The sequence below is a fragment of the Styela clava genome, chromosome 2 (assembly GCF_964204865.1).
Source record: "Styela clava chromosome 2, kaStyClav1.hap1.2, whole genome shotgun sequence".
Lineage (NCBI taxonomy): Eukaryota > Metazoa > Chordata > Ascidiacea > Stolidobranchia > Styelidae > Styela > Styela clava.
Window position 1 is genome coordinate 2,438,294 of NC_135251.1, and position 13,355 is coordinate 2,451,648.

A 13,355-nucleotide genomic window follows, 5' to 3' on the forward strand; every position below is an offset into this window, starting at 1 on the left:
TATCATTCATCATTTAATGTTTGAAATCTGTTACCTTCTGTCCCAAATTTCAATCTGAATTGCATTCAAATTTTCAGAAAAATGTGTTATATGGCTCTTTTCAATGCCGTTCACTCCAAACCAGGTTATGTACAATTGTTCACTGATATCTGTTAGAGTGAACAGTTGTACAAGGCCTAATTTAGAGTGAATGGTGTTGATAAGAGTCATATAGTACATTTTTCTCAAAAAATATATTTAATGATAAGTCGTACTCAAGAAAGAATACTTTGCTAATTTGGTTCTAAAATTTTCTTTCAATCAATTAAACTTGGAAATTCATCAGAAATAATTTAATATATTTTAAGTAGGATATAGGGCAATTTCGGGTATTTCACACAATCACAGAACAAGACTCAACAGAACCGAATTGATCAGAAGAATTGGTTATTATGTTTTTCAAACAAATTTTCAAATAACATTTAGGCCTGGGAACTATTATTAAAAAGATAAATTTAAAATTGTAGAGGTTTTTCATAAATTCCACCATGTAATCCAATTTTGGGTTATGAAAGTGTAAAACTATAACATATTATAAAATCAAAATTTCCTCCAACCCTTGTAAAAACGTTAATTATGTCATTATTATTGTGTTATACCTCTGTGTTTCCCAAGAATGATTTGAAAGCTTGTAGTTGATCTGATGACAGGTTGCAGTCGGAAAGACCCAAGTATTTAACACAGGATTGATTGGAAAGTATTTGTCCAACTGATGATAAACCTTCAACTCCCATGTTTGTGTTTTCATCCAGCCTCAACTTCATGATCTATAATGAAACAAGAACAATTTATAAACCATGAAATCTATAAATGGTTCTCTACTGAGTGAGAAATAAAAAATTATGAACTTCTCAAACTGAAAGTAGTTTTCGATACAAAATATACCATTAATATTTCATAGAAAATACCGTTGAATTTAAAAACAAAACTCGGACTACCAAACTAGACATATCAGAATTAAAATCTGTAAATTCGGAAGAGTTGAATCCCGTGTTACCAACTGCACGGGAACAAATGATTGAGCAATTATGAAATTTTTAAAACTCATAGAACAGAACGAAAATATTATTATGGTATCAAAGCGTCATACTTGCAGGTATGAATTTCAAAAGTCAAAAAATGTTTTGACCTGCCTTTGCTCACTATGAGATAACAAAATTCCTAAAAAGATTAGCATTTGCGAAAATTTCTTGCAGTTTTTGCAGGGAAGTGCACTTATAGTAAACAAAGAAAAATTGTAAGCTCATACTATAGCTTACGGGTCGTTGCTGCAAACCATGTCAGTTGGACAAAAACTCAGCTAATTCTGTGAAGTTTCATTGAAAATATTTCTAAAAACGTTTTAGTTCCTGATCAAGCATATTCATTGTGTACAGCGGTTTTTTATTCGGAAATTTGGGTGGCTCCGTCTGGTAACCATCTAAATATTTTTACACATATAAAAATTTCTATAAATTGTTCTTTACTGAGTGAGAAATAAAAAAAAGCCGGTAGTCACCCAGGATCTCCGCTGATAGTTGGGGCCCGCACTTAGCTACTTATTGCCATCCATAGAAACTTAGGGTTCTTTAACGGTGGCGCGATTAACTAAGTGAGCGGGTTGGTTAAAAAGTCCAATTCATTTCGAGCGCTGTGCTTTTGTAGACATACTTACGTGACTGATATGCGGTGACTAAAAATTGGAAAGAATCATGTTCATTAAAGTCCCTAAGGCTTTTCCAGTTTATGGAGTATCGAGACCAAAGATGACTTATTGGAAAGCGTATTTTACAGAAGGTAGCGTTCTTCAACTTTCAAATTTCAACTTAGTTAACAATTGAACGGCGATAAGTTGCGAAAAAAATGGAAATTTCTCAACGATCGACGAGTTATTCGTCGTTGTCATGGAAACGAAACCTCCATCTGGACTTTCTATGAAACGCACAATACTAGGGTGACATGATAACCCATGTGAGAAATTTCATCCCGATTGGTCCAGACAGGTACACAGACAGAACAACTGATAATAAGAAGGTCTCCTAAAGCGGAGATCCATTATGAACATTTACAAACTAGAAGTGTTTTTTTGGAATTTCTAGGTTTTGTTTCACGATATTCTAGTAATATTCTGGACCAGGGTGGTCCAAATCTAGGCCCGCGGGCCAGATGGTAATCAAAAATCGCTTTTGTTGTTTTTTTGTCATGAATTAACCAGAAAAATCTTTTGGCATATTGTTATATCACCAATGTCACTAAATTGAACAGTGTTCTTAGGCGACTAGCAAAGTTGAATGATGTGCTTGGCAGTCTAAATTGTTATCTGGATTTCTATCTTTTTGATCACGAATATATGCTAAAAATTTTGGTATTATAGAAAACTAAAAATCGAATTAGCTTATTTGGCTATGTCTGATAACTAATATTAATGTCATGGCCTTACAATATAATTCATGCCGGGTGTTTTTTTGCAGCCCGCCTGAACAGTATTACAAAAAATGCTGCCTATATGTCAGAACATTTAGTAATTACCCTCCTGTACCTCACATTTGGTAATCAATCAATCTGCAGTTATTTATTTGTAAGTTATTTTGCTAACTGACGAATTCAAACATATTTTTAACTGGATGTTTGGGGGTACCACAATGCTTGCTTGATATGTCGGCAAGTTTTGTCGGTGACAAAAGAATATAATTTAAAACAGCATTTTAGAATCTTGTGAGCAATGAGCATTTTTCAAAGTTAAGATTTTGCTTTGAAAATCCTATAGCTGTTCAAAAGCACTTACATTTGCGAAAACACTTCTACCGTTATGAAGAGTTTGAAATCTCACACTAAACGTAGATATAGAAAGCCTTTTGCTGGTTTTAGTAAGTTTTTTGGTGGTCCTTGCATGTTTTAGCTTGATAAATGACAAATACTGATCAACGTGGCTAATCAATTTTGTGGCCCCTGGAGCCGACAACCTTGGACCACTCGGTTATAGACCTTACCATTGAATTTGAAAAAATAAATCAAACTACAAAAGTAGACATATCAGAATCGATATATATTGGGTTAGCCACTCAAACACTGAGAATTCTGACCTATGTTGTCAAATAGGATAGGATAAGATTTACATATTTATCCCGGGGGAGAGGAAAGCCAATAAGACGGCTTATCCATATGGCGAACCACGGCCTCTCGTCCGGTTACCATTCCAAGTCGGGTATGGGATTAGTTTTACTGTATTGTTTGTTTTCGGAAGCATGGACTTGGTGGTGGAGGAAGCCGTAACCGACCAGCGGTTACGTGAACCACCCAACGACGGCGAGGAGTCCAGCAATCCTCTCGCACATAACCATCCCTGCATGGGATTCGAACCTGCGAACCCACTCAGAGTAATCAGAGGTGCGGTGGCGAGCGTATTCCTAACGCTTAGCCCGTTGAGCCACACCGCCGCGCCTAGATAGATTGGAAGCTTGAGCTTTATGAAATCCTTAATACTCACAAAGCAGAAAACTAACATTAATATATTACTATGATATTAACACGGCCTATTTCAAATTATTATCACAAGGAGCTAATGGAATGCTGCTTCAATAGAGTAAAGTATCATGGCCCTCTGTTTCATGCATGAGTGACCATGGATTTGTATCTGGCTCTTATTCTGTTAACCGAAAATATTGAACTTGGAAAATGTATTTTCTCTCGTCATGTTCGATGTTGATGTCTTCATTTCTCACCATTCTTTTGTAAATTTGTAATATAATTTTGGCGCTAGTGGGAATATATCAAATAGAAAGGCCTGCTGCCGTTTGTATGAAATAGGCAGAGCAGACAGGTCTGGCAGATAGCAGTTACATCATCAAGAAAACATGCTAAAAAATATCCAAGACTTCTACATTGTGAGACGAAGCCAATCTTTATCGCTTAAATTAGGGTTTAGAAATAGGATTAACATATTTATCCCGGGGGAGAGGAAAGCTAATAAGATTGCTTAATCATCATATGGCGAACCACGGCCTCTCGTTCAGTTATCATTTAGTTAGCCAGTTTTAAAATGCATGGACTTGATGGTGGAGAAAGCCGTAGCCGACCAGGGGGTACATGAACCACCTTATGGTGGCGAGGAGTCCAGTCATCTTCTCATACGTAATCAATCCTGCATGCGATTCGAAACTGCGAACCCATGCATGGTAATCAGAGGTGCGGTGGCAAGCATGTTCCTAACTCTTAACAGAATTTGCCACACTGCCGAACCATGCACCACACCGCTGAGAGTTTCTCCATAATACCGCCCAACAAGTCGGGACAGAATAAGCAAAAGAAATTTCTGTTTTTAGTTGAACACCAATGCTCGTCATAGTTTTATATGCTTAGAACCAGATCATGTTCGTTTCATTGGACTACACATACAAATGTTTAGGGAAGTGGTTGCCAAAGGGGATATCTGCTGTAAATTTACAGGATATATATGCATACTGGCTATTTTGCAATTGATGATAATTTTATGCTGTTACATATATATTTTTCAACAACTTCATTGATTGTAGGAATCATGAATATTAAAACTGCATGGTTTATTAATGAAGAATTGCCAACTGTGGCAGTATCAATAAAATGAACTTTTCCCCTGAAAAAACATCAAATTTATTCTTCGACTGATGAAAACCTCAGTACAATACAAATGTGTAATCGTGGTTTGTAATCAAGAAAGAGGGCATACATGTTTTATTTTCTGGCTTGAAATATATATGAAACGAATTTACCCATCGCCTAAAGGTGATTACATTACATTTGGCTGGTCAAAAGAAGAGAATTGTTATAAGTTGCACTGAAAATAAAAATGGATTTTATTGAAGTTAATTGTGACAAGAAATAGTTTTATACACATTTAATCGATGCTACACATGAGCTTGTCTTGGTGTATATAAACGAATATAATGTCTGACATCAGCGAGTCGCAAATGACTTTCAAAATTAATTTTCACGATCTCTATCGCTTTTTTTTCTAAACGTTGGCACATAGAAACAATTTTTAGGATAAGGGTTAATATTTGCGACTTATAATAAAATTAATTTGGGAACCACTTTTATAATCAAATGTGGGTATAGGAGAAATTGTTTATATACATAAAAAAATATTCGAAATGGATTAATATTTTGCGTCACATCAAAACATTGGGATATACATGCATATATCATTTGGTAATTGTCTATAATCATGTCATATATCGTGACTGACAATTTCTGTTAATTTTATTCTCGCTATATCTCATGTAAATTCGTGTTTGTGCCATATTTCATATTAGAATTATATAGTAGCGTTATGTAGGGAATCGAAAATGCAAGATCAGAGAGATTGATGTTACCTCCGTCTCTCTACAGCAATTTTTTTTGCGCAAACGACATTTTTCATTTTTTGTGGAAAATTTCATTTCACAAAACAATGCGTGGAACAGTTAGCTGAATTATCAAACATTCAGGGAGTAAAAGAAACAAAGACCCGGCATACTTGCACTAGAAAATCGTGCACTTTGGTCACAATTCATCGATGTCATTGATAGTCACTTGAACACTCTGGTTCAAAAAAACGCACTACGTTGTATTCCAACATCTAATTGCCGCCGCCGAGCTTTTTGCGGGAGAAGGGGAATCGGCGTGCTTGTGTAATAGTCATATTAAAAACAAGAATTTTGCCATTAATTCAAAAGCTTCATCTCCCATGTCTGCACCACACAGATTAAAATTCTAGCAAATATCGTTATGGAATGCAAAATTAGGTTACAACAGTACTAGTACGCATCTTATTTGTCGCATGAAAATATTTGCCACTTTTGAATTTTTTGCAAAAAAGTGCGCTAATAGTGAACACTGATAACAATGACCGGGTTTCTCTCATCTTGGTCTGAAGATATTGCGCAGGGGCGTAGCGAGAAATTTTCAAAGAGGGGGTTCTGAAATTTCTATTTGCCAAGCTGGCAGAATGCCGGGAAATGTGTTTTCATGATTCTTGGGTCTAAATAGCGTTCCAAGCTACGAAAAATTCTATGTATGATACAGAAAGATGCTTTTATTCTTTTACATTTCAAAAAGACCAAAACAAAATAGCTTGGCAAGTTAGGTGGCCCATACCTCTCTACTTTCCCTTAGCATATATAATCCATAAATAAAAAATTGTGATATCATTGTTAACTGGGAGCTACGGGGTCAAAATTAAAATTTCAAAAAGAGACAACTAGACAGGTTCCAGAGGTCAAAGGTTGCTTTGAATGGTAATTATAAATTCCGTACAAAAGACCAAAACTTAGAGTTTGTCAGAAGGTTTGTTATGAAAAGGCAAGCTTAATTTATGTAACATAGACCTCATCTGATTCATTGGGATTTACTAAATTACAAGTTTACGGCAGCAGAATTACTGTATATCATGTCAAAAGATTTTTAGTTATAGTGCTTAGATGACTAAAATAAATGTAATAAGCTGTGACTTAAGCTTATACGTGTGGACATTCCATATTTGATCAAGTCAAAATTAAATTTGGTTATGGAACACTTATCATTAATTGTCTAAGAAATATTATTTTCGGTCGAAAGTTTGACATACGGTACCTTTTTTCCTCTTTACTATCGAACACTCAAACCAAACAGCAATTTTTGGAGATGATAAAATACCATGCGAACTATGAATTCACATGCATGGGCGTGATGAACAATGAGTAAGACCAATGAACTTGACTGCGTTGCACAAGTTCAAACCACTGAACACAAGGTGTAATAAAATGGTTGGCCAACGCCGAACTGCAATGAATTCAGTTTTTCAAAAAATAGTAACTCCTTCAGTGGACACTTGTACATGGCTTGGTTTAGAGTGGAAGTCATGAATAAGAGAGATATAGAATATTTTTCTCAAAAACAATATTCGATAAGTACTCAAGAAAATGAATGCTGCTCCTCACACTGCCCATTTATTCTAAAATTTTATTAAAAATCAATTGAACTTGGAAGTTTATCAGAAAAAAATCTTTCTTTGGGTGCAATATAGGGCAATTTTACGTATTTCACACAATCACAGGACAAGACTCAACGAAACTAAATTGCTCATCGGAATTGGTTATTATGTATTTCAAACAAATATTCAAAAAAAAATGAGTAGGCCTGAAAGCTGAAAAAGGTAAATTTAAAATTATAGAGGTTTACATAAATTTCACCATGTAATCCAATTCTGGGTTATGAAGGTGTAAAACTAAAACATATTAAAAAATCAAACTCAAAATTTCTTCCAACTCTTTCAAAAGCGATAATTATGTGAATATTATTGTGTTATACCTCTGTGCTGCCCAATGATGATTTTAAGGCTTGTAGTTGATCTGATGACAGGTTGCAGTCTTCAAGGTCCAAGTATTCAACACAGGATTGATTGGAAAGTATTTGTCCAATCAATCAATCAATCATCATTTATTCGTCAACACAATTTAAACATGGTAAGATATATGAAAAAATATTACAAATACAAGTGGAAACTAACTTAAATTGTGTGACAGGAGTCGCGAGGGACCTCAAGAGGTCTTCAGGCAGCGACACCTAAAACGCTTGTTGATTCAACTGATGATAAACCTTCAACTCCCATGTTTTTGTTTCCATGCAGGTAAAACTTCATGATCTATAAAGAGACATGAACAATTTGAGGTTGTAATTGGACTGTTATAAATCTTGTTGAATTAGGCAACAAGTTGAGCATGGACAGTGGTTTTCATGGAGCGGAATTCTAATAAAACATTCCAGTTGATAGAGGCCCCGTGTGCAATGGTTCATTGCCATTTATTGGCCAAATTGTATAAAACATGAATACATATGAAGCAAATCTAATACTGACAAAACAAAATGAACTACTCATGTAGTATGTTAATCAAGATGGTGAACACTGGAACGTAGAAGGGTAGCAGGTTAGGGTTAGGTCATAATTTCAGGTACAAATACTACGGCAGTCACTAGGCTAGTCCCCGAACTCTCAATAAAACTGAAATAAGTAAAATTGGAATAAATTTATGGCCTAACCCTAACCTGGTACACATGCTACGTTCGGGTGCACATACTACAGGAGCGCTAAGCATTCTGCTCTATGGTGTTTTCGGTTACCATTCCATGTCGGGTATGGGATTAGTTAGCCAGTTGTCAGATGCATGGACTCGATGGTGGAGAAAGCTGTAACCGATCAGTGGGTACATGAACCACCCTATGGTGGCGAGGAGTCCAGTCATCCTCTCATACATAATCAATCCTGCATGTGATTCGAAAGTGCGAACCCACGCATGGTAATCATAATTGCGGTGGCAAGCATATTCCTAACTCTTAGCAGAATTTGCCACACTGCCGAGTCATGCGCCATACCGCTGAGAGTTTCTCCATATTTCCACCCAACAAGTCGGGATAGAATAAGTAAAAGAAATTTTTGTTCTTCAGTTGAACACCAATGCTCGCCATAATTTTATATGCTTAGAACCAGATCATGTTCGTTTCATTGGACTACACATCCAAATTTTTAGGAAAGTGGTTGCCAAAGGGCATAACTGCTGTAAGTTTACAGGATATATATGCATACTGACTATTTAGCAATTGATGATAATTTTCTGCTGTTACATATATATTTTCAAACAACTTCATTGATTGTATCCATGATCTAGAACAGTGGTTCCCAACCTTTCTACCCTGGCGGACCGGTAATATTAAATTAAATGTACTCGCGAACAGGCAAAAAATTTAAATGACCGGAACATAAAAGAATAACATATATTTTTGTAATACTATGCAATGTCGGGCACTCAATATGCATCTAGAGTCTAGACAAAAAAGGCACACTTAAAAACAGCTCACACGAAGAAAAACTATCGAATAATGTGACGGCCAAAAATATTTGCGCAATGAAATGCAGTGCTGGGCACCCTTTACAAACGCAATTAACTCTAGTGAAAATTTTGCTGCTGTTTAGTTTCCAATATAGGATTGCAAACGATGCCAAGGAAGTTTCTGCAACAAAAAGCCCTGCAGCGGCGTGCAGCCATTTTCCTTGCTTCGCTTTAATTAAAGCTAGTGATGAAAATATTTTTATATATAGAAAATAAAAATATAAGTTACTCGTTGAAAATACGGACAACAGTTTGATTGCTCGATTACTTAGCGATGGGTATTCATTATCAAGAGATATCAAAAAAAGGGACAGTGATTCTTTTTTACATGTGGACTGTAAAGTAGAATCACAATTTGAATCAAGCTTTTTCATTGGGTTTATCATATTAATCCCTCTGCAGTTGATCGATGCTTCAAACGGAGTGAATTTACATTACAATGACGAAGTCGTCGGTAATTTGGCACACCAGGCTCAAATTCCCATAGAAGTGTGATTTATACAAGAATAGCAGGACAAAAATTAATTGATGTAGCTTACTCATAAGTGCCGTTATTAAGCTTATTTCAGAACAGCCTGCGGGCGAACAGCCTGCGTCTTCTCGGGCGATATCGGTATCGGGTATCGGCAATACCGGCCATTTTTTCGGTATCGGTCATGTATCGGTATCGGCTAAAATATTAGATATTTCCGATATATTTACCTTTTCGATATGGCCCAGAATGTTTTAAAAGATAGGTTAAAATACTAGTTTCTAATTTATTTTTTGTCTGGAGAGATCTTGCACGTCCCCAATCCCGCGAGTAGTAACGAAAATAGGATTCACCTGTTTTTAGATATTTACTAGCCAGACTAACTCAACTAATTTGGCTATTTTCGCTGCCAAATTTTTATATTGTCATTTTAATATTACACACTATACATAGTAATTAAGAAGAAATATATTGAGACAGCCCAGAAAAATGAGCAACTAGGCGCCCAGTTCTAAATCAGACAGTGGAATCCGAGTTCTTTTTTAAAGCAAATGCACTTTTTGGCCTGGCTATCAATTCTGACAATTTATCGTCAAGTGCGAGTGTCATTTAGTCCGTCGACGTCGTTAAACTAAATCCAACACAATTATTCCATTATGCAGGTATTGTATATTGTGATTTCAGTTACTTTAATTTTGTTTAAAACACAATTTCTTCATAGATTTATTGGCGTGGCCGCCTAAACTGTCTCAAAATATACGATAGTATAATAGTAGATAGTATACAAATAGTAAAATAGAAAACATTCTCGACGTATTATAGGTACTTCTAGTCGGCGCTGATTGAAATCCTTTTATTTTGACTGTAATTTATTGTCGCGTTGATTACAATTAAACACAAAATAAAATATTTTGACAATGCTTTAAATCAGTGGTTCTCAACCTTTTATGACTCATGGCCCGTTTCGGAGGCTTTTAGCACTCATGGCCCCCACTTTAATATTCCAGAGGTATTAATAGGGTTATTTTCATTGATAGATTCCAAATCCCATTATGTTAAAACAATTTGCACAAAAGAGAGCGAAAACACCCTGCGAAATAACCTTGTTGAGCAGCAAACTAGGAAATACTGTGAGATTTCTTTTAAGTGAAAAGTAAATTCAGATTTCAGCCAATCCTTGTGGCCCCCCTCCAACTCCTCCGTGGCCCCCTTAGGGGGCCTAGGCCCCCCGGTTGAGAACCGCTGCTTCAAATTGAAACGTAGGACGTCGGCGCTAGAATTCGCAGGCGATATTCGTTATTCTTTTGAACACGAAAAACGATAATCGAAGGTCGCAATATTAATATTAAATTGGAATTGCACATTCCGGCTTATAAGTTTTCTAATTCAACACCGAGATTACTAGCGTCAGTGCACAATGCATCTGAATCAATTAATGCATCTGGATACCAAACATCAATTTCATATGTGATATATCTCTTTTTCAATCTGAAATAATGTGTACTATGAATAACGCTCAAAGACCATTGTTTTAACCCGTCTGCCCTACCCAGCACACTTAATTAAGGTAATAATTACATAGTATCGGAATCGGAATATCGGCCTTTTTGTAATATCGGTGTATTGCTATTGGCATTTTTAGTTGGTATCGGTTCGGTATCGGCGACAAAAGTGGTATTGGTACATCTCTAGATATAAGTTGCATTGAAATTAAAAATGGATTTTATTGAAGTTAATTGTGACAAGTAATAGTTTTATATTTCATACACATTTAATCGATGCTACACGTGAGCTTGTCTTTGTGTATAAACAATTATAATGTCTGACATCAGTGAGTCGCAAATGACTACAAAAATTAATTTTCACAATTTCAATCACTTTATTTCTAAACAAAGCCACATAGAAACAGTTTTTAGGATATGATATAATATTTCGTGACTTGTATCAAATTAATTTGGGAACCATTCGCCTTATCAAATGCGGGTATATAAGAAATTGTTTATATACATAAAACAAAATACAAAATGGATTAATATTTTGCGCCACATCAAACAATTTGGATATACATGCATATATAATTTGTTTATTGTCTATAATCATGTCATATTTCGTGACTGACATTTTACGGTAATTTTGTTCTCGCTATATTCCATGTACATTCGTGTTTGTGCCATATTTCATATTAGAATTATATGGTAGCGTTATGTAGGGCATCGAAAATGCAAGATTAGAGAGATTGATGTTACCTCCGTCTCTCTACAGCAATTTTTTTTGCGCAAACGACATTTTTGTGGAAAAATTCACCTCGCAAAAACAATGTGTGGAACAGTTAGCTGAATTATCAAACATTCAGTGAGTAAAAGACTGGATATTTTATGCAAAAGACCAAAACAAAATAGCTTGGCAGAGTTAAGTAGCCTATACTTCTCCACTTTCCCATAGCATTTATAATCCACAGAAAAAAAAAGTTGTGATATCATAGTTAACTGGGAGCTACAGGGTCAAAATTGAATTTGAATACAGACAAGGTCTGGGGACAACCAGCCAAGTTCCAGAGGTCAAAGGTTGCTTTGAAGCAGTGGTCGGCAATCTTAAATTGCTGACCGGTAAAGCCTGACCAAAATTTTGGCGGACCACTATTATACAAACGAACTAAGCCTATGCAATAAATTATATGCATTGGGAAATTTACTAAAAACGACGGTGATACTATTTAATGCGATATCTGTATTTGTTTGATGGCCAATAACTGCTCCCATATTCGAGACATTGACACACCTAACGTCTTTCTTACATCTAACCTACTTCAATATTATATCGTTTTTGTAGTTATCTATATTGAAAACCAGGCCTCACATTAAGATTTCGGGTTAACAAAGCCTGTGGTTGCCATTTTGTTGGGGAGCCATTTTGGCTCCCAAGCCATTTTGTTGGGGAGATCTTATTCGGACTGATGAGAGACATTCTTATACAGGCGTAGAGAAAACAATTGACCCAGCCTTATTTCGACATACTGACATGACAATTGTTTATGCAGTCAGACATGCTGCTCAATAGTGTTGTGCAGTGGTCGGCAAACTTCATGTACTTGCGGGCCAAATATACACGTTTCTGGTAGCGCGCGGGCCGCAATATTTCCGCCTTCGAACAATCGCTACAGTAATTAAACTCCAAATTATGGCGCATTTGCATTGCTGCTCTTCTATTGCTGTGTTGAAAACCTGTTCCAATGAGATGTGTATGTGGCGTTTTTTTAATATATTATCCAACAATACACTGTTTTTATTTACTTATTATCAATGTGAAAGATGATGTTTTTATGGCAACTCGTCGACCAAATGATGATCTGACAAGTGTCGGCAGTCCGTGTGGTCCTAAAGTTTAGTTTAGTTAGGATTCCTTCAGTTGTACATCGTCATCGTGATGATTATCGCTATCTCGTCGTCGTCATCATTACTGTGTTGTTTTCTCGTATTCGACGTGTCGCATTTTTCTCTTTCACGTGTTATCGTGTTACGTATTTATTTTATTATCGTCCCCTAAGCTCAGCAAGATGTTTAAGATTGCATTTCTGGTGGTAGCAGTTTAGGATTTCATTTCTTGTTATGGCAGTTTAAGATTACATCGCCTTTATAACGTTGAAGTTTGAATTCATTCAATAGTCTTCTTTTATACTGTATTTCGAATCGTTCGATATAACATTATGATATTTGCATGTCTACAGCTCGTATGGTATTGCATTTATAGTTACTGTTTTACCTTGGTTGTATATCTGTCGTTTTGGGACTATGCTGTTATATGGAGTTGTTTTGTGTAAGTATTAGTTTAATATTCTGTATCATTTGTCTTTGATTTATTTGGTGCTAATTATTTCATTTGTATTTTAGTCAACCGTTTTGAATATTTTCAATAAAACGAGTCTGGCAAATCGACTTATCATTTCCGGGTCCCAAAAGTGACATAGTTGAACAAATCTCCTTGCG

General features: G+C 35.8%; 1 protein-coding gene across 1 annotated transcript in view; it reads right to left on the reverse strand.

Annotated features, from left to right (window-relative positions):
* Positions 1-753: 753 nt before the first annotated feature.
* The window catches only part of LOC144420007 (uncharacterized), a 39,647-nt gene continuing 27,045 nt past the window's right edge, over positions 754-13,355 (reverse strand). Inside the window, exons 6-7 of the mRNA XM_078110303.1 lie at positions 7,523-7,657; positions 754-806 (exon numbers count right to left, since the gene is read on the reverse strand). Coding sequence (XP_077966429.1) covers positions 7,565-7,657 — 93 coding nt within the window. The 3' untranslated portion in view covers positions 754-806; positions 7,523-7,564. The remainder of the gene's footprint in view (positions 807-7,522; positions 7,658-13,355) is intronic.